A 25000-nucleotide genomic window follows, 5' to 3' on the forward strand; every position below is an offset into this window, starting at 1 on the left:
GCATTGGTGGATACGGTATGACTGGAAAATATACTGAAGTCAGTATCAGTAAGAACAAATAGACCTATCTAAATAAACAGATGAAGATCACACAAGAATGTCAAAACATTAGACGGGTAAAAAAAGGTGGGTTAAAACAACAAATAAATAAACAAATCAATCATTCAATAGGGCCCAGATGAGATTTAAAAGACAAGAATAGGATCAAGGGGAAATAAAAGCTTGGGCATAAAAATGGGTCTTTAGATCTGTTTTAAAAACAGCTAAGGAGGGAGCCAGGCGTGAAGAGAGAGCTCGTTCCACAGTTTTGGGCCAACAGCTGCAAAGGCCCGTTCCCCTCTACTTTTAAGTCTGGAGCGGGGCACCACAAGACACATTTTTTCGGCTGACCTGATGGCCCTGGAGTGGCTCTGTTAAGTTAAAAGATCAGCTAAGTAAGACCAACTCCCTGATGATTAGGCCATGACTAAGCAAGTTGCCACAGGTGTATTTTCTGCATCCACAAGATCAGCCCATCTACTAGATGAGGGGCATGTTGATGTGAGTTTACTGGAGGTGTAAGCAAGAGCCCATGCCCACATTCTTCCCACTGGTGCGGGGCTTGAACCTGCAACCTTCCAATCTGAAGACCAACTCTGTAACAACTTACTTACTTAGGCCAGTCCACGGCTGCCTATCGGTGTTTTTTTCCGGCAAGATCAGCCTATCTACTTAAAGAGGGGCATGGTGATGTGAGTTTAGCAGTGCGGTCGGTTGTGAGTTGGAGGTGTGTATAACTGTGAGCAGGCGGTTTAGTAGATCTGCATACAGCGTGACAGCCTGAGGTGGGTTTAATGAAGTTAGCTCCAGCCGAGCTGCTAGCACTGCCCTACAAAGGCAAAGTGCAGTAACTACTGTACATATTTAGTCAAAATTTGTTTTAGACTGAAAATTGTCTTAATTACACCTCCTTTATCTTGTGACAAAGCCATGTGATCCAGATGTGTCCTATTTTTTTAAATAGATTTTTTAGATTAGCAGTAACTGCAATATACAATCTATTATACCAAGGCATTTTTGAAGGCATTTTTCTCTGTGTTCAATGCTAGCATAGTTACTGCAACCACTTTGCCTTTGTAGGACAGACAGAGAGCAGTCACAGTCATTTGAGCTCCGCTGCCAGCAGCCATAGTCATTTGGTGCTGAGCTGCTACAGTACCTGCCTGTCTAGGTGTCATTAGGCTGTCTGTCAGACTGGGCTCGTATCCACTTCCTCATCATACCCGGGATATTTACCCGACGACGTGTGTATATTGCAATGCCAGCTACACAGTCAGTGGTGCCATGCACCACCGTTAATAGTTTTCAAAATGTGACAAGGAAATGTTAATTTTGAATATGTTGATGGGTATGAAATGTCATTTAATTAGGCATTAAATCAGTACATGATAAAAGTAAGATTGCACTACAAGGGAGACATGAAACATTATAGCCAATCAAGAAGAGTGTTGCAAGTTTTAGACCATATGACATGCGGTGGGTAGGTATGGTTAGAAAAGAGGCAAACTAAAACGCTGCACAAGGCCCTACCGTGGCGCAAACGGTAGAGCACTCGACTGCTATTAGACTGACCCGGGTTCGATTCCCAGCCCGGGTTCTTTGTAGACCCTTACCCGTCTCTCTATCTCTCCTCACTCGCTTCTTGTCATTACCTTCACTGTCCTGTCAAATAAAGGAAAAAAAAACACTGCACAATGTGTATGCCCCAAGCCATTGAACTCAACCCAGTAGTGTTAGGAGTGTGCCATAGCTGGAATTGGCGTGGGGACTGCCAGGATAGCCTCTAGAGCTTGCCATGCGTGGCGTCGCCGTTGTCTAGGCGTTTAGATAATACTGTGAAAAAATAAAATAAAATAATTTATAATGTAATAGTGGCATTAGTTGTGGTTGCACCACCCTGACATCTGCTAGTGCTACCACAAAAACGTCATTGATCCAAACAGTGTATTTGCTGGTGCATAACGTTGACCTTGGCAAAGTCCTGGGTAACCCATGCATGGAAGGCATCCCATGGCCTGGGTTGATGCTGGCATTGCAGGATGCATTTGGGTATGCCATGTAGGATTGGCATGGGCATAAGCTACGTATGTATATCCACATTAGTGTGTGCCATGGCTAGAGTTGGCATGAGGAGACAAAAGTGAGGGGCTGTACAAGTAACGTCTGCCCTGCCATGGTTGGCAGTCGGGCTGAAGTCATGCTGCATTGACCCACACATGGAAGACCCTGCCTTTGCCTTGGCTACTGTTGGCTTGGCATGGGCAGTAGGATCTGTTGGCCCTCTGTGAGCCATAAGGGTCACCCATGCAAGTCCTTGCCATGCTGAAATGTAACTGTTGTCGGCTCTGCATGATTCATAAGGGGTAACCCATACTGTAGGGCTTCTGCTCTGCCTGCAATGGCTTTACTCTTGCCATGGGCAGAAGTTGTACATGGCTGAAGCCGGGCTCAAACTACGTACATGACTTAAAAATCCTATCAGATTTTGACATCGGGTTGTGCTGCACACATAAAGAGAATCGCACCTGTCAATCACGTTAACACTCAGACAATACCCAACGTTCTATTTCGAGTCGTAAACATCAAGCCTGTTTGATCTCTACGATTTGCGGTCACAAGCGATTGCCTAAAAGATGCCTGACAATCGCTTGCGATGGTCCTGGGGGATGACGTTCCACGGATTGTCGTTGGAAGGGGGCAGGGAATTGGAGGGTCAGCCGAGAATCAGGCCAATAGTCGTGTAGTTTGTGCCTGCCTTTATCGTTGGCATGGACATAAATATCTGTTGGCACTGTATGAGCCATGAGGGTAAGCCATGGAAGGCCTGCCATGCTTGATCAGGCTGTTGTCATGCAAAGACGTATTTATTTCACGCTAGTTCATTCCGTGTTGAGGTGTGACACCTTTGCATGTGACTCAACACCGCGGGAAAGCACTTTTGTCACGTGCTTACACAGCACATTTCTGTTGCTAAATCCGGAAATACCCTGCTGTGGCCTGATCAAAACCATCCTTAACCTTAATGCCGTGTACAGACCAGGAGCGAACGGAGCGAATGAAGCGACAGAAGTCATTATTTCTCTATGGAGGGCACGCGACGTGCGCTACCAAAGCGAATTCGCCAGGAGCGAAGCTTCTTGCTCAACCAGAGCGAATTTTGACGATTAAACTAAATTTAATCGCAGGCGAATTCGCTCTGACGCTGTTCGGCGAAAACCAATCGGAACGTTCATATATCCGAATGTCCCAGGCTGTCAATCCAGAGCCGTTATGTGATTAGCCGAATCAAACATGTCAATGCTGCGTCTGGAGCGAATACAGCAAATTCAAGGCGAAACTTCTTCTGCTACCCACGCTACCAGGCAGCGTAGTTTGCTCTTGGTCTGGACACGGCATAACCGGTCAGTAAAACAACGTTTCTGTCGCTTTACTTTTGCCAAGAACAGTGAAACAAGCAAGGGAGATGGCGAAATTGTGCTGAGACCAAAATCAGCCCTAAACCTAACCTGTCAGAATGTTGTAGAGCAGTGATTCTCAACCTTTTTTCCCTAACGCACCCCCTTACCTATTCCCAAGACAAGCCGCGCACCCCCATCCCAAACGTCTACATGTGTATAAGCTCTAAAAAATGGTTTAAGTAATTTATTACAATGATTCTTGCTTTAGACATTAATCAATACTTTCATGACTTCATGGAGACCAAAACATATTTTAATGTCATCTTGATTTTGCCTAATTATAATGTTTTGAAGCAGAATTTTGGTCACAACCTCAACACAAACAAAATTCCGCGCACCTCCTCTAATCACCCCCAGGGGGTGCCCGCACTGCAGGGTAAGAACCACTGTTGTAGAGCAGTGATTCTCAACTGGTGGGTCGGGGCACCCTGGGGTGCCGCGGAAACGTGGCTGATAAATAAATTATGTAATATAATACATATTTGCTAGTCAGTGGAATCTTTCATCTGCCATTTAAGCACAATAAAGTAAATATAGGTTGCCCCAGTCAGCTGCAACTTTGATCGTAGGTCGTGTGACGTCTCCAAATGTGTTAATTTTCTAAGATTGTGTGGTATCGGATGTGATGCCATGTTACGGCTTGTTGGTTTGGGGTGCCTTGAAACTTTTCATGATTTGAAAGGGTGCCTCGCCTAAAAAAAGGTTGAGAAACACTGTTGTAGAGCATGTGTTGACATGCAAAATCGTGATGCACAAACCTGATACTGTTCAAGTCGGCTTGTTCTCTTTGATGCTATGATGCCATGTTGGACCTTGGCATGGGTAGAAGTTGTAAGTTACATGGCGTATTGCTGGCATGGGCGTACATATCTATTGGCACTGTAGGAGCCGTAAGGGTCACCCATGCAAGTCCTTGCCATGCAGCCTTAGCATCCAATTTGACCAGTAGTAGATGTTAAGTCTTTAGTACTAGCCAAACATACACCCACTATTAGTCAAAGTGGCTAGCAAGTTTTCGTTTCTACCAGTCAAACTGAGTTTTCACCAGCATCTTGCCGGTTGACTGGTGTTCATTTAAAGCCCTGATTGCATATTGTTGGTGTGGGTAAAAGTATCTTCTGGCAATGGCACTACAGGAGCCATACGGATAGTGCCATGCAAGGCTTTGCCATGGTTGGTGTCATTAACATTGGCAGGGGCAAAGTGTTAGCTCTGCAGGAGTCATAAGGGTAACCCATGTGCTGTAAGGTTCTTCTCTGCCATGGCTTAGCTGTTGGCAACTTGGCATGGGTAGGTGTTGCACAGTCAACTATGTAAGCCTACAGTGTTTCCTATGGGATTTTCATTATTTATTGAGGTAGGGGGGCTAGCTAGTATTAGAGACGCATGACTAGGATCATTGGAAATGATCGTGCATTTTGATAAGAAATATGACCTGAAAACCCTATAAGCATTCTGGTGAATCAACATACATTGAGCAACTTAAACAAATTACATCCACAACACAAATTCAAACTTTTCAGGGCACCTAGTCAAGGTTGTAGGCATTTGCTGTTATGGTGGGCGACTTAGCAATAATCAGTCCCTCCAGGAATTCGCGATGTTGCGATTTGCAACTTTTTGCAAACAAAAGAATGCCGACGAGAAAGTAACGCCGTTATCTTTTGATGGATTCCCGGTGAGGTGCCCCCGGTTTCATTTTCACACCCACATCAATTCGGTTTTAAGTTATAATTTATTTTTTTATTATTATTATTTTGATGGCCTACCTCAAAAATACCAAAATGACCACTGAAAATAATATAAAAACACCAGAGGACTGGAATGTGGCAGTGTCCTTTACTTTCAAGCGTGGGGAAACATATTAAAAATCGCACCTTTCACTTCATGCCGCAACCAAATCGCAACACAGTAAGAAGCTCCACAACTTTTATCGTGATTTTCTGGAAATCCTCGTGCACCATCTGGCAATTCAGATCGCAAATTTTTTAGAAAATGCCCGCGATTTCCTGGTGGGACTGATATAAAGTAACTTACTGGGGGAAACCCTGATGCTGGTTTTCAGCCTTTTTCAAACAAATGCCCCTTGGCCCTTGAACTCATAATGTCTGCCAACGCCCCTTTGATCTGCCAACGCTCCCTTAGCATTAAAAATACAATTAACTAGTAGTGTCTCCTATTTGCAACTGAGTGGCTTCCCTCTCAGCTGTCTCCTCAACGCACCACGAGACACCCCTCAACACACCTCTAATGCCACCTGGGGGGCTGCAGAGCCCCTGTTGAGAAACACTACCCTGATGTAACTAGCGTGCCATGGTTGGGCTGCTCTTCCATCCTGTGTTTGGAAGTAAGGGTTCACATTTTATTTAACAAACGGCAACGTTTCGATCCACCAGTGGGATTTTGTTTTTTTGGCCTATGCACAATGTATGCTCCCATCAGGCCAAAACCAGTCAGAAAATAATGTGTTCATGTTGAGGAGATAAAATAAGTAGTTACTGCACTTTGACTCGTGGACTGCTGAACTTCACTTGTAACCAGAGCTTTTTTACTGTATGTTTGTGTGTGTGTGCATGTGTGTGCGAGTGCACATGTCTGTGCGCGCGCAAGTGTCTTGTATTGCCATGAGTAATTGCTAAGTGGGATGGCCATCAGCTGTGAGTGAGTGAGTGATGCAGTCAGACCGGCAGCTCCCTACGCAGCAAGGGAAGGACACACACACACACACACACACACACACACACACACACACACACACACACACACACACACACACACACACACACACACACACACCCTGTAAAGCGCAGCAGGAGCTGAGCTGTCGTGTTGCACTCTGCATGAGCTAGCCTAGAGTCATCCAGCGAAATAGCAGCTAGATGGATGGATAGATGCATGGATGACAAATTGTGAAGGGACTGCTTTTATGGTCAATGTTTTTTTGTTTTTTTTATTCAATCCCAAAAGGGAAATGTAAACAGTAACAGTGTCACATTTTACTGCAGTACTCATTCAAAAGAATTCTTAAAAAAAAAAAAGTAAACGAAAAACATCTGGAGAAACTTTAAACTGACCTGTTTTGCATCAGATGCCATGACAGAAAATGAAGTATATTTCTAATTATGTAAGCTTAAGCATCAAATAAACCCCCCTCAAAAGAGTGTGTGAGTGAGTGAGTGAGTGAGTGAGTGAGTGAGTGAGTGAGTGAGTGAGTGAGTGAGTGAGTGAGTGAGTGAGTGAGTGAGTGAGTGTGTGTGTGTGTGTGTGTGTGTGTGTGTGTGTGTGTGTGTGTGTGTGTGTGTGTGTGTGTGTGTGTGTGTGTGTGTGTGTGTGTGTGTGTGTGTGTGTGTGTGTGTGTGTGTGGTGTGTGTGTGTGTGTGTGTGTGTGTGTGTGTGTGGTGTGTGTGTGTGTGTGTGTGTGTGTGTGTGCGTGCGTGCGTGCGTGCGTGCGTGCGTGCGTGCGTGCGTGCGTGCGTGCGTGCGTGCGTGCGTGCGTGCGTGCGTGCGTGCGTGCGTGCGTGCGTGCGTGCGTGCGTGCGTGCGTGCGTGCGTGTGCTTGTGTGCGCGCGCGCCCCCGTGTGTGTGTGTGTGTGTTGCGTGACGTAACTGTGTTCTCCTGTCCTCTTCCCCACAGGTGTATGAGCATGTCTATGAGACGGTGGACATCAACAGCAGCCCGGAGGTCCGAGCCAGCGCCACAGCCAAGGTACAGTGCCATCCATGTAATTTCACTAGCCGACTACTAATCCATCTAATCATATAGTATACGTAAAGGTTACCCCTCACGTGTATTACAGGTCATCTGTAACATTGCATATGAAGAGTTCAGATGCAAAACCCCCTAACTCCATTTCTGAAGACCTGCATTTCTATATTTTTAGAGAACCCCGTTGTTGGTTTGGTTTACATTCATGTACTTCATAATACATATAAATAGTTATATTACATAAATAAAAGAAAAAAAATGTGCAATTTTGATAGCTTTATATTAAATAAAAATGAATTAAGATTATTTTCTGAAAAGGCACTTAAGGGGTTTTGCATCTGAACTCTTCATATTGACCCATTATTGGTGAACCACCTATGACCCCACCTATGGGGCAGACATAGCTCAATGGTTAGAGCGCTGTTCTTTAGATCAGAATGTTGCAGGTTCAAATCCCACCCTTTCCAGCACCTTCATCCATGGTGGAGGTGCCCTTGAGCAAGGCACCTAACCCCACATTGCTCCAGGGCCTTTAACCAATACCCTCTACCCAAATGACTAAGTCGCTTTGGATTTTTTGTTAAAAACGTCAGCTAAGTGTAGTGTAGTGTAATTTATTATATGGTTGTGACGTCATCTGTCGAATGCTCCATTCATTTCAACGGGGCTCCCCAACGTTCGGACGTCTGTTATTTTTCGATAACGGACGGGTTGGTCTATAACAGACCGCTGTCAATGGCAACAAGACTTTTCACTGCTAAAGCGACTTTTCAACAAGACTCTAATCAGCTGCTGTGATAGACAGCACCCGTTGTCCTGGCTACCGCTGTCAATGGCAACAAGACGTTCACTGCTAAAGCCACTGGCTTGTATACAAGTCAGTGGCTAAAGCGAATGTTTCATATCACTCCGCAGGGGGTCCGGTCTTTTGTCACTCTAATCAGCTGCTGTGATAGACAACACCTGTTGTCCTGGCTAGCCTACCTAGCTGTTGCCTAGCGGTGTTCCACAACGGCAATGTTTTGTTTTGCGCAGCAACAATCTTAACATTAAATATGTCTAAAGAAATGTCCCCGCATGTGTCAATCATTTAAGTATATCCATATAATAAGCGGGTTAACTTTCGGCGAGTCGGTCGCTTTGTGGAATAGCAGCACTTCAGAGAGAACAAGACCCCTCCGCTCCGCGTCGGGGTCTAAAGATTCTCTCTGTCGTGCTGCTATTCCACGGTAGCGACCTTCTCGCCGAACGTTAACCCTTACGTAATGTAATGACCTCTTGCATTGGAAAGCAACAAAAACATTCTAAACCATATGACGCCGTATGACGCACATTTTGATATCGTTTTCCTTTGACGTTGTGTATTACACCAATGCCGGTAACTTGCAGCATAGTGTTGAGCTAATACTAGTGAGTGACCTATGACATCATGCTTCAGAAAACAAACAAACAAAAACATTCTAAGCCATATGACGCATGTGGTTGTATGTTTCCAATGACTGTGTGTATCACACCATTACAGATGACCTATTACGCTGCGTATTGCACCAACACTGATGACCTATATGACATCATGTGGTCGAAAGTGCCAGATCACGGGGAGCAGGCTGTTACTGTAGCGGGTGGGTGCTGCGAGGGCTGAGGTCACTGATGATGCAGCGATGTTTGATATACCACCTGATAGAAGGTGAAAAAAGGCCACTTCAACCAGGATTTTTCTGTCAAATAACAAGATAAAAGATTTAAAAAAAAATAAAAAAACCCACCTTCTACCCAGAATTTTCTGCTGATTTTCGGCTGATTTGTCTGAAACAGGCATAGCAGGCCACTACCTCTCTCATAATTGATGATCTCCACCACCCTGCTAAATCGCTCTTATACCTTACAGCTCTCCTCCACCACTCATGCCATACCATAGCACTAGCACCCTCATCACATCATCTCCCTTACTGAAGCCCACCAGTCTAAAGACATGCAGGTTGTTAACGTTAGCCTCTTTACTAAACCCCACCAGTCTAAAGACATGCAGGTTGTTATGTTAACGCTAGCCTCTTTACTAAACCCCACCAGTCTAAAGACATGCAGGTTGTTCACGCTAGCCTCTTTACTAAACCCCACCAGTCTAAAGACCCAGGTTGTTAACACTAGCCTCTTACACCACCCTGCTAAGTGTCCCCCCCATGCTTTAGTGCCCTCCCTACCCCTGCCACACTGCATAGCACTCCCATGGTTTCCCCATGCCCTCTGGTCCCTCAGTGCTGCGATGCACGCGCGCCCTGCTATAGCGCTAATGCTCTAACCCCTCACTGCTCTCCTCCACCCCCCTGCCATAGCATATCGCATATCTCATTCCTCAATGCCCTCTCATGCCAGTCAGTCAGTGGGCGCACCTCCTCCTCTGCCCACCTCCTCCTTTAGCACCCCCATGGCTTTCCCATGCTCTCCTCCTCCTCCACCCCTGTGCCAGATCACTACCCTCTCTCATCCCTCAATGCCCTCTCATGCCAGCCAGGCAGTGGGCGCTGCACCGCACCCGCTGAGGCGCTACGGGGGCAGGAGGCCTGGCCGCAGCGTGCAAGATATGACCCGATGACTAATTAACGGGACCAGTGCAAACACCCACCCGGCACCCGCACACACACACACACACCAGAAAAACAGGTGCTGCCAAGCCAACCGGGGCCTAAAGCTTGAGTCAGTGAGACCAGGAGGATTTTAAAATGTTTTATTAATTTATTTGCAGCAGATCATGCTGCGTTCAACTACCCAAAAAGTTATCGCTAAAATAAAACCTCATCATCATCATCTGATTCAGTGTTATGAGTAATTGCCATGCTAGTGGTGTTCTCTTCAGTTGCCAGGTGGCGCCGCAAGATGCAGTGGGAGGATCATTACATTTCATTACCCTTAGCTGACCGAAGCCACTTACAGGGTGTTGGATGCAGTGCCTGGAGCAGCATGGGCTTAGATCAGTGTTTCTCAAATTTTTTAGACCGAGGACCACATTGTCCGCCCCAAAAATGTTCAGGGACCACCTGTCAGCGGAATTGACAGTTGAGGGGTGCTAATTTGACGCTGCTAATTTTGATTGAAATCACAAGCCTGTCTTATTGTGGTGAAAATAAGACTTCAGCTTTGTAATTATGTTACAAATATACTGCTGCTAGCTTGTCTTGGAAAAGTAGATATCCCCTTGCGGACCACCTGAGCTCTGTCGCGGACCACACTTTGAGAATCACTGGCTTAGATTGTTTTGTTCAAGGGCACCTCAGCCATGGAGTTTGGTAGGGGGAGGAGTGTGGGATTCAAACCTGCAACCCTGTGCTCTAAAGCCCCTCTCCCGAACCCTCCCCCCTCTCCCTTACATACAGTCTTACAGAGCTACGTTCAGGGCTAGCCACAACAGCAATGCAGTTGTTTTGTAACTCCGATACTCTATACATCATAACTTTCAACATACAACCTTTGTTCTGGAGGTAAAAGAAGGAAATCTCCTAAATTGAAATTTAACAAAGTTTTGCTTCTCTATTATAAAAGTTGTTCTTGTGTTTGGATATCGATTAGCGTCTATCGAACTGTTCCTGTGAGAAATAGTGGCACAGGCCAGTCGCTCAGTCCAAGTGTGGACTGCTTACTGCACGGGCCTACCGGGCCCATGCCCAGGGGCCCAAGAGTTAAGGGGGCCCTGAGGCCCAAGCCTTTATATTTGCAATGTCATATTAAGTTAAAATCACACTTAAAATCACTTTTAACAACTGCATTTTCCCCCAAACCCTCAAGAATGTAGGGTCTCAAACACCTGGCTGAAAACCCTCAATCTTTCTGTAAAATCGCAAAACCATTGGAGTGGGGCCTTTCTTCTTGTCTGGCCCCGGGGCCCATGGAGTCATAAACGTTCCTCGCTCAATCCCTCCCACCTGACCCGGCCAGTGTCGTGCCACATGGCCGTTCCCCTTCTGCTTCATGACCTGATCGATCTGCTTTATTTGTATTTATGCAACTTATTTTTTTCTTTATTCACTCCTTATATTAGATCCTTTATTTTCTGTTTTGGGGTTTTTGGGGACTGGTGATGTAAATTAGCCAACTCTGGTACAATGCATGAAATGGTAACATTTTATATTTTCATTGTACAATGTCCCTAATAAATTGAATTGAATTGAATTGCTGTGACAGTCCAGTCTGAAAGGCATGCCATAGATTATAGCCTTTTCAATAGTCCCCCACTGCTGAAAATCATTGGTTGTTTTGTTTATTTATTATGTTTACGTGCAGGGCCCTAGTAGGATTGCTAAGTCAGGATTTTTTACATGCATGTACGTAGCCCCCCCTTAAAAAACACAACAGGAACTCAACTGCAGGGCCTGGGTGGGCAGGAAGAAGACTGAAGAAGGTCAAGATTTTGTGTGTGCGGGTGCATGTGCGTATGTGTGTGCCTAATCCCTAATGTATGTTTGTTAGCTCTAGGCGACGGTAGCAGTGTCTGTAGGCTATTGAAGGCCATTCTCACTCGCATGTGTTAGAGTTAGGGCTGCACGATATTAGAAAAAGATGCGATACACGATAACATGACTGTATACCGCGGTAACAATATTACTCGTGTATTGCAAGCCGTGATATCGAGATAACAATATGTTTTCGATATATTGTGCAGCCCTAGCTAGAGCTACCTAAAACAGGGAAGGTATAGTGTGTGTGTGTGTGTGTGTGTGTGTGTGTGTGTGTGTGTGTGTGTGTGTGTGTGTGTGTGTGTGTGTGTGTGTGTGTGTGTGTGTGTGTGTGTGTGTGTGTGTGTGTGTAATGTCTAATGTTTAATGTCTAATGTCTAATGTCTAATGTCTAATGTATAATTTTCCTTTTCCACTAGGCGACAGTAGCAGCGTTCGCGGCGAGCGAGGGCCATTCTCACCCGCGCGTGGTGGAGCTCCCCAAGACGGAGGAGGGCCTGGGCTTCAACATCATGGGCGGCAAGGAGCAGAACTCGCCCATCTACATCTCGCGCATCATCCCCGCCGGCATCGCCGACCGACACGGCGGACTCAAGAGAGGAGACCAGCTGCTGTCCGTTAATGGAGTGGTATGTGAAAGACTCGCTTGTGTGCGTGTGTGCGTGTGTGCGTGCGTGCGTGCGTGTGTGTGTGTGTGTACACACACGTGTCCGTGCATACGTGTGTGTGTGTGTGTGTGTGTGTGTGTGTGTGTGTGTGTGGGCCGCTGACAGGTTTGGCTGGGCCTGGGACAAAGACAATTTAAAGGGCCCCAAAACCAATCAATACAATGTACTGAGGACCCAATTCTGGTCCCCCTCTCTCCCTGGGCCAGATACAAGTGACCCCTTTGTCCCTCCCTGTCTGCTTTCCTGTATGTGTGTGTGTCTGCACATACGTGTGTGTGTGCGCATGCTTTTGTTGTTTGTAAGGTGATCATTAGGCTAGTGTGTCTGTGCTGGGGAATCACAGTGACATCTCTGCGCTATACGTACATAATGGGTTATTCATTACACAGCCTTTGTGCAGTAAAGAGTGAAAGTGTTTTTCCCTTTCTCTGCATGTCAAAACAGCCATTACGCGCAGCCTGTGCATGCGGACATTTACGTCCGTGTGTGTGTGTGTGTGTGTGTGTGTGTGTGTGCACGCAAACACGTAGCCATATGGAGGGTATAAAAGGGTGAACAAGTGTGTTTGCGTGCCATCATTTGTCACCGTGTGTGTGTGTGTGTGTGTGTGTGTGTGTGTGTGTGTGTGTGTGTGTGTGTGTGTGTGTGTGTGTGTGTGTGTGTGTGTGTGTGTGTGTGTGTGTGTGTGTGTGTGTGTGTGTGTGTGTGTGTGTGTGTGTGTGTTGTGTGTGTGTGTGCGCGCGTCCTGTGTGCCATCCTAATAAAATGTGTGTACCCTGCTGGAAGGTGCGAGATCTGGCCTGCGGGCACTAAGAGCAATTTAGTGTGTGTGTGTGTGCGTGCATATCTGTCCATGCGCGTATCTGTGCGTGTGCGTATCCGTGTGTGTGTGCGTATCTGTGTGTGCGCAAGGAAGCGAGTGAAAACACGTTAGAACAGGAAATTGACTTAATCTATTTTTACCTTCCTACATATGCTGTTTCTATTTTGGTAATCGCCACCTTTTCATGTCTGCTGTTTTGTTGCGTGTTGGTTTTTTTTTCATCCTCTTCTCTTCGGTTCCCTCTCTCTGCTCCTCTTCCGCCCTCTCGCTCCATATCCCTCTCTCTCTCTCTCTCTCTCTCTCTCTCTCTCTCTCTCTCTCTCTCTCTCTCTCCCTCTCCCCACCTCCTCTTTCTTCTGTTCCATCCTTCCTTTTTAACTTCTTTCACGTCATCAGCCCGTACTCTGTTAGTTTGTTTTTCACACCCTGCCTGCTCTCCTATCTTGTCTTTTTCCGTTCTTCTCTCTGCCCTGCTTTCGTTTTCCACTTCTCCCCTCCTCCACCAATCCCGTCCATTCATCCATCCATCTACCCTCCTTTCTTTACTCTTTTGCTGTTTTTTTTCCCTTTTGTCTCCCATCTTTTTTCCATCACATTATCTCTCTCTCTCTCTCTCTCTCTCTCTCTCTCTCTCTCTCTCTCTCTCTCTCTCTCTCTCTCTCTCTCTCTCTCTCTCTCTCTCTCTCTCTCTCTCTCTCTCCCTCTCTCTCTCCCCATCCCTATATCACTCTTCCTCCTGCTCTCTCTTTCATCCCTCACCTCTTATCTCTCCTTTCTTTCTCTTCCCTCTCCTGTCCCTCTGCTCACTCCATCTCTATTTCTCTCCCCCTGTTAAAGCACCACTGTACCATTTCTGGAAATAAGCTGATTTTACCCCTCCCCATCGAGTCAAATGATTAAAGGGGTATGCCACTATTTTGGGGCTTAATACAGTTAAAATCGTTGGCCAGGGTTTACAAAGGTAGTAAAGTGTCTTATTTTTCCATGTAAGCCGTTGTCTTGCTTTAAGACAAGTTAAAAGAGGGAGCATGTCGCTAAGCTAATGAAAGTCAATGCATCCGTGTAGCATGCTACAATGCTACACGGCTCCATTGACTTTCACTAGGTTAGCGACATATTCCCTCTTTTAACTTGTCTTACAGCAAGACAACGGCTTACATGAAAAATAAGACACTTAACCACCTTTATAAACCCCAGCCAACGATTTTAACTGTATTAAGCCCCAAAATAGTGGCATACTCCTTTAAGTTTGCTGCTAGCTGGTGCCCATAAGATTCGATGATGAGTGCTAGCTTGGAGGGGTAAAATTTGCACTGCTAGACTCAGAGAACGGCTGGAAGTACAGGAGAAAGGTCAAACTCAATTATTTAACCGAAGGAGAGGTGTAAAATTAGCTTATTTCAAAAAAGGGTGCAGTGTTGCTTTGAAGACGGCATAGGGAATGATGAAGTAGTTACATCTCTCTCTCTCTCTCTCTCTCTCTCTCTCTCTCTATCTCTCTATCTCTCTACTGTATCTCTCTCTATCTCTCTCTCTATCTCTCTCTCTATCTCTCTCTCTATCTCTCTCTCTCTCTCTCTCTCTCTCTCATGAGCGTGCAATAAAGATGTTGAAGGCAGCCCAGGGTACAGTCAAGCGTGTGGTGTTATAATATAATAAATAAAAATGCCTCCTCTATCCCTCTCTCTCTATCCATCTCTCTCTCTCTCCCTTTTCCTCTCTCCTCTATCCCTCTCTCTCCTCTATCCATCTCTCTGTTTCTCTGTGTATGTTGTAGGATATGGAGGGGGAGTTGCTGAAGGACACAGTCAAGCTGGTGGTGTTATAATAACTAATATCTCTCTCTGTCTCTCTCTCTCTCTCTCTCTCTCTCTCTCTCTCTCTCTCTCTCTCTCTCTCTCTCTCTCTCTCTCTCTCTCTCTCTCTCTCTCTCTCTCTCCTGTAGAGTGTGGAGGGGGAGCATCATGAGCGTGCCGTGGAGCTCCTGAAGGCAGCGCAGGGTACAGTCAAGCTGGTGGTCCGCTACACCCCCAAGGTACTAAGACTAACCTGGGATCTGTCTTACTGATGTATTATGTGGAATAGCATTCTCAGCAACTGTGTGTGTTTTTAATGTTACTCATTGAAATGATTGGCATAATGTTGACCTTGGCCTGTGTGTGTTGATGGCTGTGCGTGTGTGTGTGTGTGTGTGTGTGTGTGTGTGCGCGTGCGTGTGTGTGTGTGTGTGTGTGCGTGTGCGTGTGCGTGTGTGTGTGTGTGTGTGTGTGCGTGACTAGGTGCTGGAGGAGATGGAGTCTCGCTTTGAGAAGATGCGCTCAGCCAAACGCCGCCAGCAGAACAACAACTACCCGCAGTAGCACACACACACACACACACACACACACACACACACACACACACACACACACACACACACACACACACACACACACACACAGCCCAATCAGGGACCCTACTCTCTCTCTCTCTCGCTCTCTCTCTTTTATTATATCTCTTTCTCTTTTATGATCTTTCTTTCCCCTATTTTCTATCTCTATCTATTTTAATCTCTCTCTCTCTCTCTCTCTCTCTCTCTCTCTCTCTCTCTCTCTCTCTCTCTCTCTCTCTCGATCCCTTTATTTCTGTATGTCTTGACCATTTTCTATTTATTGTACACCCACCCCAGGTAGAGACCCCTCTATCCTTATCGTCTCTCTTTTATATAATCTCTCTTTCTCTCTCTTCTCTCCTCCTTTCAGTTTTTCTCTTTTTCGCGGCACTCAATTTTCTCTGTCTTACGTTGTCTCTCTCCTCTCTTCTCCTCTCCTCTCTTCTCTTCTCTCTTTCTTTCTCCAGTTCCTGTTCTCCCTCTCCCCCTCCTTCTGCCATCTGGTCTGTTCCTTCCTGTCTTCCGCGGAGTTCACACTTTCTCTCTCTCTCTCCTTTTCTCCCTGTATTTCTTCTCTCTCTCCTTCCTCCTCTTCTCTCTCCCTCTCTCTTCTTCAGCCAGGGATTGTAGCCGTGTAATGTTATGGCACTTCTCACTTCGATCTTTTCTGAATTTTTTTGTAAAAAAAAACCCCCAAAAAAACTACATAATGAAAAAAATACTGAGCATTCGAATTTTTAAAATCTTGCGCTCACTTAACACTTAGCATTAAGCTTTTCACCGTAGACTTGCAATGTAGACCTGCAATGTTGTGTCATGTCATTATTACTAACTTTGAAACATGTTAACACAAACACATACACAGACATCAATGTGATGATTGTACTATTTTATAAATTGGGTACGGCGCAAAGGGCAGCGATGGGGGAATGTTTTTGGGTGCATTTGTCTGAGAGAAAAGCCAATAGGCCAGGCAACTACCGTACATTACATTACATAACTACATGCAATACAATACAACTCATCTCTGGACTTAATGCCATCGTGAACGAACTGGAAACACTAATTGACATATCTTTTCAAAAGGAATGTGTATTAAATTTTACTAAAAAGCTTTCAAAATGTCTTTAATACTGTACCATATTGTACCATGACCATTCTGTACATGGAGAAATGATTCTGTTTTGTTTTGTTTTTTGTAGTTTGTTGTTTTTTGTTTATCATTTCTTATCTTTTGTCAAAGTTCACCTTCACCTGGTTGGGCAGTGTTTATTGAGGCCCAGTATATAATGGTAATGGAGTACGAGTCTGCAAAATACCTCCTTGCTAAATTCAATATCTTTTTTCATGTCTCTTCTCTTCTCTTCTCTTCTCTTCTCTTCTCTTCTCTTCTCTTCTCTTCTCTTCTCTTCTCTTCTCTTCTCTTCTCTTCTCTTCTCTTCTCTTCTCTTCTCTTCTCTTCTCTTCTCTTCTAAGCTCTTCTCTTCTAAGCTCTTCTCTTCTCTTCTAAGCTCTTCTCTTCTAAGCTCTTCTCTTCTAAGCTCTTCTAAGCTCTTCTCTTCTCAGCTCTTCTCTTCTAAGCTCTGCTCTCCTCTCCTCTGCATTCTGAATGGAGTTCTACTTGTGCAGTGCACGCAATACCGATTGTGGCCAACAGAGGGACCTCAAAGGACTCTTGCCAAAATGCCCACTTTGCCAACAGCATTATACCTACACCCACACATACGCAGCCACTTGTTGTCCTATAGAGAGCACTGATGATGGATAATGTCCCTTTTGAAGGAGATTCTTGAGTTGTAAATGACGGTAGTGTTGCAAATCATGAATGTGATAGATCTGATCCAATGTTTTGTGTGTCTCATTCTTCTTAATTGGTGCTGTTGAGGTGTTTCATGATCATGTCTATTTGCTGAATCAAAGACGGAGCAAAAGAAAGATTGTTTTTTTCTATTTCATTCTCGCCTCTACTGCTACTACTAATCACTAACAGGTGACATTTTTCGTATGTTCCTTTGTTGTGAAGCTGAATGTTAATATAATATGCAAAACATTTGAAAACCCTTCTAAGTCCAAAAGCCCTGTTAATACATTCTGTGGTTATGTACTTGGCACGCGTCTATTTCTCCTTCATTGTATTTTGTCACTTGTCTTTTATCTGTCTTGTCCATTTTGTCAATAGCACGCCTGTGTGGTCAGACAGTGGTTAGGTGAAGTTGTGGCGGCACGATTGTGGAGAGAATGATTATCACGATTATTTGGATCAAAATTGTAATCATGATTATTCACCAACACTTAACAACTGAATTTTGTGCAGAATGTTGTAGTTTCTTATTATTAAAATCACAAAATGAAATATAAGGGATGAACGGGAAAACTGAATTGTAATGATTATGTAAAAGGCGATAGCATGACGCTTAGGCGGCCCACAGAGTTTTGGCCAGAGACGCCAGCCTGCCAACACGTTCTGGCTGCAAGCACGCCCGAAGGCAGGTCACTATATTGTCCCCTGTGCGATCACGATTAAATCACTATTTTATTTATTTATTCTTTTCAATCGTTGGTGAAGCGTGATTTACGATAAGTTCTGATTAATCGTGCAGCCCTAGGTCAAGTGGCCATACGGTATGTCCATTGACGGTATATAGATTATATCTACTGTCAATGGGTATGTCCTATGTAAAGGCTCTGGCTGCTTGTCTGTTGATGATGAGCAGGGGTGGACCCGCATATGAGCTGTTGAAGGTCATAAGAGGGCTGATGGGGGGTTGAACAAACTATAAAGCGATTAGGGATGCAAATGATTAATCGATTAAAATGCATTAATCGATTAAAAAACATTAATCGCAATTAATCGACAATTCAACTGACAAGAGACGCAGGTGAAATGGGCATGTGAAGAGTGTGTGTGAAGAGGGGTATGAAAAGTGGGAATATATAAATCACCTTTGGATTAAAGAATTGAAATAGAATTCATTTAAATGTGGTATTTTATGTCAATTTTTAATTAAAATGTTAGATTTGGTATTTTTTCCCCCGAGAAACATTGACATTTCTGGGGGGAAATGCCGCTTATCAATTAATCGTAAGTCGATCGATACGGCTATCAACTAATGATTAATGAATTAATCGATAATTTGCATCCCTAAAAGCGATCAAACATGTCTGTTACAGAGGGCAAAATAAAATAAAACAATCAAACTTGCGTAGATCAAGAACCCGAATACAGCATCGCATGGAAGTAATCCAAATCATGATCCATTAGCTGGCACTTAACTGGGTGATGCCAAAGTGATCGCCAAAGACCAACTCTCAGTTTTCCAAGATTGACAATTTCTGTATAAATTCTCTCCCCATGATGCTTCCACCGATGATGGTCACCTAAACCAGTGGTTTTCAACTTTTTATGGAGCCGAGGCACACTTTTTGTCAGAGAACTCTCAACGCACGACACCACCAATGGGAAATGTTGACTGAAAATGGACCCTCTCCAGTAATAGACTTGGGTGACTATATTATATTAGCAAGGTGATGACCGATTTGATGGCCATGATGTGATCATCAGTGTCCAAACCTTCATTACATCAATGTACAGCTGTTCTGAACTCCCCCTGCCACATGCGCAATGCCAAACACACACGCACACAATGCCAAGCACACACACACGCATACACACACACACACACACACACACACACACACACACACACACACACACACACACACACGCATACACACACACACGCATACACACACACACAGCCCAGCTGCTGTGTTAGTCCCATCAGGCTTTAAGGCTCTTAAGGCTGGAATGCATATCGAGCAACGCAGTACTCATATTACACACACACACACACACACTACTCACAGTTGGGTGGCGTCCACAGATACCAGTTGGGGCTGTGTGCTAGGGCACTATTACGAAAATTATTATTTTATTATTATTATTGTCTCATTTTGTTGAATGGCAGCATCCTCCTGGGCTGCTGACGACTTTGGCGGGTCATCTGAAAGGGCCCTTTCTGAAACACATGAAATGCCACCCTTCCCCCCTGTTGGTTTGCCGGAGCATACTGCGATTGTGGGTTTGTACAGATACTCTGAAGGATTCTGGTGTCAGATTAAAAAGGGGATGATCACTTGACAACACCTCAGAGTGCTTGGAGCGATCACAAGGAGGCCTACATGAAACCATTTACAAATTCAGAGCATGCATGGAATTCTTGCTCATTAGGTTTAGTGTCCAATTTTCAAAGTGTGACATTGAATTAAGGATGCATCCCCATGTAATGTACCAACTAGCTGATTTGAACAGATGTTTTGTCATGTCATCCTCGATTAACATGACCCCTTTTTTATATCCAACACTGGCATGGGGACAGTTGGGCCTGAAATGGTCTTCAGCCTTGCAATGTATTCTCATGACTGCCTTACTGGTGAGCACTGGTGCTTTGGGGGATGTCTTCGATCTTGCGAATGTTTTACTGATGTGAGCCGTGCAGCTTGTGCTCTTAAGAGTGTAGGTTTTTGAGCGTTCTATAAAAAGAATGTGTTCTATAACAATGCAAGATTCTACAATTCCATATTTTATTGAATGACGCCCAGAATTCTATAGAACTTTCACTGCCCGAACATTCCCGTCACACGGTACACTCTTAAAGGTTAATCAGATCTCGTGAGCTTTTAACTGGTGAGTGAGGAGCAAGGACATGGGCTTGAATGGGTTTTTTGTTGTTTTTTATAAATATTTTTCAGGGTGTGTTTGCCTTTATTTTGACAGGACAGTGGAGCAGTAGCCAGGCTGTGCCCTCCTAGTGACACAACACTTTCAGAGATTTGAACGTCGATGATAATCAGGATAGTGGAGGAAATGCCTTAGCCTGGCTCTCACGCAGACCCTTGGTGCTTCGTGCATCTCCGTTACACTTCGTGAGCTCGCACGATGAATATCCATCTGCGTGAGAACCAGGTTAGAAATGCCCCGGGCCAGAATCAAAAACCCAGGTCGCAAGGGTGGTAACCCAGCGCCCTACCGTTTCACTGGTGTCATCTTGTGAGCGTTTTGCTGGTGTGAGGAGGACTCTCTCAGGGCAGTTGGCCATGCCTGCCTGCAGCTGGTTTGATGTCCATGTGATGCATTGTAATCAGGCTTCTTTAATGAACTTTTTTTCACTGCTTCGCCAGCCAAAATGGCTAGTAAATGTTAATCTTACCAGCCAAACACACATTCTCCTATGGGTCAAAGTGGCTGAATTTTCACCAGCATTTGGCCAGTTGGCTGGTGTTTATTTAAGACCCCTGATTGTGACGGTGGTTTAATGTTTAGGTGGGCTGGGCGTGCGTCGGGTCCTGTTGGTTGTGCATCCTAATACATGGGGACATGTGGTACTCGTTTGGTCTGTGATGCATTGTAAATGGTGGTTTAATGTTTAGGTGTGCTGTGCTGTGCATCTGGTCCTGTTGGCTGGCCTTCTGAGAGAGGACATGCGGTACTCGTTTACACCACCTGCAGTGCGTGTCATTAGCCGTTGCCTAGGAGACGAAACGCTCCCTAAACAGGGCCGCTTGCTGCTTTGGCCGGGTGCAGGACAAAAGTAATCTGAAAGGGCCCCCCAAACCCAATGCTTACAATTCTACACAGACACACCACACACACCCACCCCTCTGTTTTTCTGGGCCTGGGACAACTGACCCCTTTGTGTCTCTGCTCCCTGGCACATGAAAGGGTGATGGCAGACATACCGATGACACAGGCCTGAAGACACACACAGACACAGACACAGACACACACACACACACACACACACACACACACATACACACACACACACAAACACACACACACTATCAGGTTAACCATCAGGGAAGCCAGAGACCAGACCCACCTGAAATGAACAAGAACTTTATCCTGCATTTTTAAATTGTATTTATGTTAGTCTTGTGTGTGTGTTTGTGCCACCACCTGGTCTGTTTTTGGCCAAAAAGAAAAGTGATACCCTTAAAAAAATGCATTGAATTGTTACAGATAAGAACTTTTGTGTGAACAAATTAACACTAAATTGAGAATTTGTGGATAAAAAAACCCTGTTCTTCTGCATTTAGCTCTTGCTTGCGTAGTCTCTCAACTCACACCCCCTGTCTGGCCCCCTTTCCCTCTTTCTCACTGCAGCGAGAGAGAGAGAGAGAGAGAGAGAGAGAGAGAGAGAGAGAGAGAGAGAGAGAGAGAGAGAGAGAGAGAGAGAGAGAGCACAGTGGAGCCAGGGAGAGAGAGGTGGGGACTGGAGAGAGATGGAGAGAGTGGTAGACAAAGATGAAGATGTGGAGAAATCTAGAGTGAGTGAGTAAGACGGAGAGAGAGAAAGAGAGAGAGAGATAGAAAGGTGAGGCTGTGAATTTATTTTTATCTCAGGAAGCGTGTTTGCAGTGATAGAGAGAGCAAGTCAGAGAGAGAGTGAGAGAGAGAGAGAGAGTCTGAGTGCCCCTATCTCTATCTCTCCGTTCGTTCCTCATTTCTTATTGAACACGTGTGCTAATCTGGGAGCCTCATGAATCATTCACACAGCCTCCTGACGTAGGTACTGGGGGGGGAGATAGCAGGGAGGGAAGATGAGGATGTGTGTGTGTGTGTGAAGCCATGGGTGATTGAAGACTTTTAAAGGAAACTTTCTCTGTACTGGGTTTTAAAAATATATATATCCAATGTAAAAACAGAGTCGTGCAGGGAGAGGAGAGGAGTATGTTACTCGTGACGTGACCTAAAGCCCATTTCTGACTCTCTGCTCTTTCTGTCTCTCTGTCTCTGTCTCTCTCTCTCTCTCTCTCTCTCTCTCTCTCTCTCTCTCTCTCTCTCTCTCTCGGTTCTCTGAGATGATTGTATAGTCAGGTCCCACACAGTATATCCAAGCCTTGAACCCTGACTCCGGTTCTGCTAAGCCTCTGGAAACCTTCATGCCACTTCAAATTCCTCCAAGGGCCGTACTATGAACATATTAACCAGGATTTCCCCCTGCACTTAAGGGCTACACTATGTTGAAGGCAGTCTCCTTTAAAACAGACCCCACCTTCTCTGAATATAACCCAATTGCATTGCCAATGTAATTTCTAAGATTCTTTTTCAAAATATCTTATTTCATGTGAAGTTGTATAACATTACAATTACATCGGGGGGCGGATAAAATGGCTCAAGGGCCGTGAACGGCTCTCAAGACATAGGATCCCCACCCCTGTGCTAAACAATAAGAGTGGACTGGCCAGGGTTGCCAGATGAGAGTGATGATTACCAGCCCAAAAACTGCATAAAACCCGTCTGGAAGCACTGAATCCAGCCCAATATGCACTGAAGTCTATTGATTTCTATGGTCATAAATTTGCAGGAAAAACCTGCCATTTTTACCTGCAGACGACAGCCCAATTGGGCGGGGAAACAGCCCAATCTGGCAACACTGGGACTGGCAGTAGATGACCAACAGCTCTAGGTGTCCATCCATCTCCCTCACTTTCCTCTTCTCATCATCCGCCCAGGGCCAGATTAAGAAGGCCTGGGGCCCCTAGGCTATGGTTGCGGTGGGGCTCCCCAGAAAACTAATTTTGTGACAAATTTACATAGACAGTGACATAATTATGTGCAAGGAATTAAGGATAACACGTCTACCAACTCTACTGAACATGACAGAGGAATTTTTCAATATTACATCTTGTCATAATTCTGCAATTTTTCACTTTTTACCAATCAGGGGCCGCCTGGCAGGTGGGGGCCCCTAGGCTTCAACCATATCTAGCCTGTGCATTATTCTGGCCCTGCATCCGCTTTCTACCCAGCGCAATACTACTTTGAGTTTCTTTTGATATGAATCCTCTTTTTTGATAATGGATTGGTTTTGTTTTGTTTTGTTTTGTTGTTCTTTGTCCATGCAGATTTTTCCAGATGTAATTCCATGTTTTGTGTGTGCGTGTGCGTGTGTGTGTGTGTGCGTGTGTGTGTGTGTGTGTGTGTGTGTGTGTGTGTGTGTGTGTGTGTGTGTGTGTGTGTGTGTGTGTGTGTGTGTGTGTGTGTGTGTGTGCGTGCATGTGTGTAATGTATTAGACATTCCTCTGACCCTTCTTGTCATCTTTTGTGTAACAAGACCAAACGTCTCACACTTCTCTGGAAATTGTTACTATGTTTTGTGTTTGTTTTTTTGTACTAGTGTTACAAAAAAAATCACGAAAAGCCAAGAAAAAAATCCCTTTATTCGTTTGGTTCTCCTGTGTTCCGTCTCCTGCATCTCTTCTCCTCTGTCCTGCTATGTCATGTGACGGTACGGTGGATGTATTGTTACTTACTGGAACAACTGATGAGATTTCAAGCTGCACAAAATAAACTATAGAGTAAATTATCACACGTGTTTGTGTGTACGTGCATGCATGCATGCTGTCCCTTATGTCCCTAGCAAGCTGAGGGATACCTCATGAACGCACCATAGCATAATGTTCGCTGAAGTCCCCAAACTGTCGCTTCTGTCGCCAGCTCCTACATACAAAGTCAATGACTTGTGTTGTCAGTGTTGCTCTAGGTCAGGGATTGGCAACTGGCGGCCCAGGGGCCACATGCAGCCCGTCTCCTCAATATTAAGGACTAATTAAAAAAATAATTACCATATTTTTAAAAACAACTACTGAATCAATCTGCTGTAATTATACTGTTGGCCAATGGAGTATTGATTATAGAGTATTCTATTCCTTCCAAACAATATGGGCAGTCAGTGAGCAACCAACTGCACCTATAACTCTGCAAATTGGAGTCAGATCCGTGGTCATGTGGCCCTCCGATTGTGGCGATGAAAAAGCGTGGCCCTCCTCATCATAAAAGTTGCCCATCCCTGCTCTAGGTAGTCACTTCCGGTGTATCCTTGCCATTAGCCACGTGTAGCAGGGTTGGGTAGAGAAGAGTGGAGTAGGCTAAGGGCTGGTGTGGGACTACACCAGTACAGTGTAGAAGAGAAGACTCACCAGTGTTGCCAGATTTAGCTGACCAAATCCCGCCCAAAAGGTTCTCAAAAAACGCCAAAATGCTCTTAATTCCGTCCAAGTCCAACAAATTACATTGACTTCCAAGTAGGGTTGCCAACTGTCAATGAAAAAAATACGGGACATTTCATCGTGCCGGGGGTCTGGGGGTTGTCCCCCAGAAAAATTAGCATTTCTTAGATGTAATTTCATGCATTTTAACGTCCTGTGTCCCGTTTCAGTTCAATACGGAACCCGTACTTTTATCTCTAAATACAGGACGATTCCGTATTTCAAGGGACGGTTGGCAACCCTACTTCCAAGTAGTCCAATTGCGCGGGCACCCGCCCAATCTGGCAACACTGAGACTCACATAATAATATTCTTCTGTTGAGTAAGGTTAATGAAATGATATGTCTATATGGTGACTACATGTGATGACCACATCGTTGCCTATGGTGACTACATGTGTGATAACTATATCTCTGCCTGCCCAGCAGGGGGC

The 25000-nt window shown here is 45.0% G+C and overlaps 1 protein-coding gene across 1 annotated transcript in view; it reads left to right on the top strand.

The window, feature by feature from the left end:
* lin7c (lin-7 homolog C (C. elegans)) overlaps window positions 1-17006 on the top strand; it is a 23042-nt gene extending 6036 nt beyond the window's left edge. The window contains exons 3-6 of the mRNA XM_063190327.1: window positions 7132-7203; window positions 12071-12280; window positions 15088-15177; window positions 15422-17006. Of these exons, the coding sequence (XP_063046397.1) occupies window positions 7132-7203; window positions 12071-12280; window positions 15088-15177; window positions 15422-15502 (453 nt within the window). The 3' untranslated portion in view covers window positions 15503-17006. The remainder of the gene's footprint in view (window positions 1-7131; window positions 7204-12070; window positions 12281-15087; window positions 15178-15421) is intronic.
* The last annotated feature ends 7994 nt before the right edge of the window (window positions 17007-25000 follow it).

The sequence above is a fragment of the Engraulis encrasicolus genome, chromosome 23 (genome assembly GCF_034702125.1).
Source record: "Engraulis encrasicolus isolate BLACKSEA-1 chromosome 23, IST_EnEncr_1.0, whole genome shotgun sequence".
Classification (NCBI taxonomy): Eukaryota; Metazoa; Chordata; class Actinopteri; order Clupeiformes; family Engraulidae; genus Engraulis; species Engraulis encrasicolus.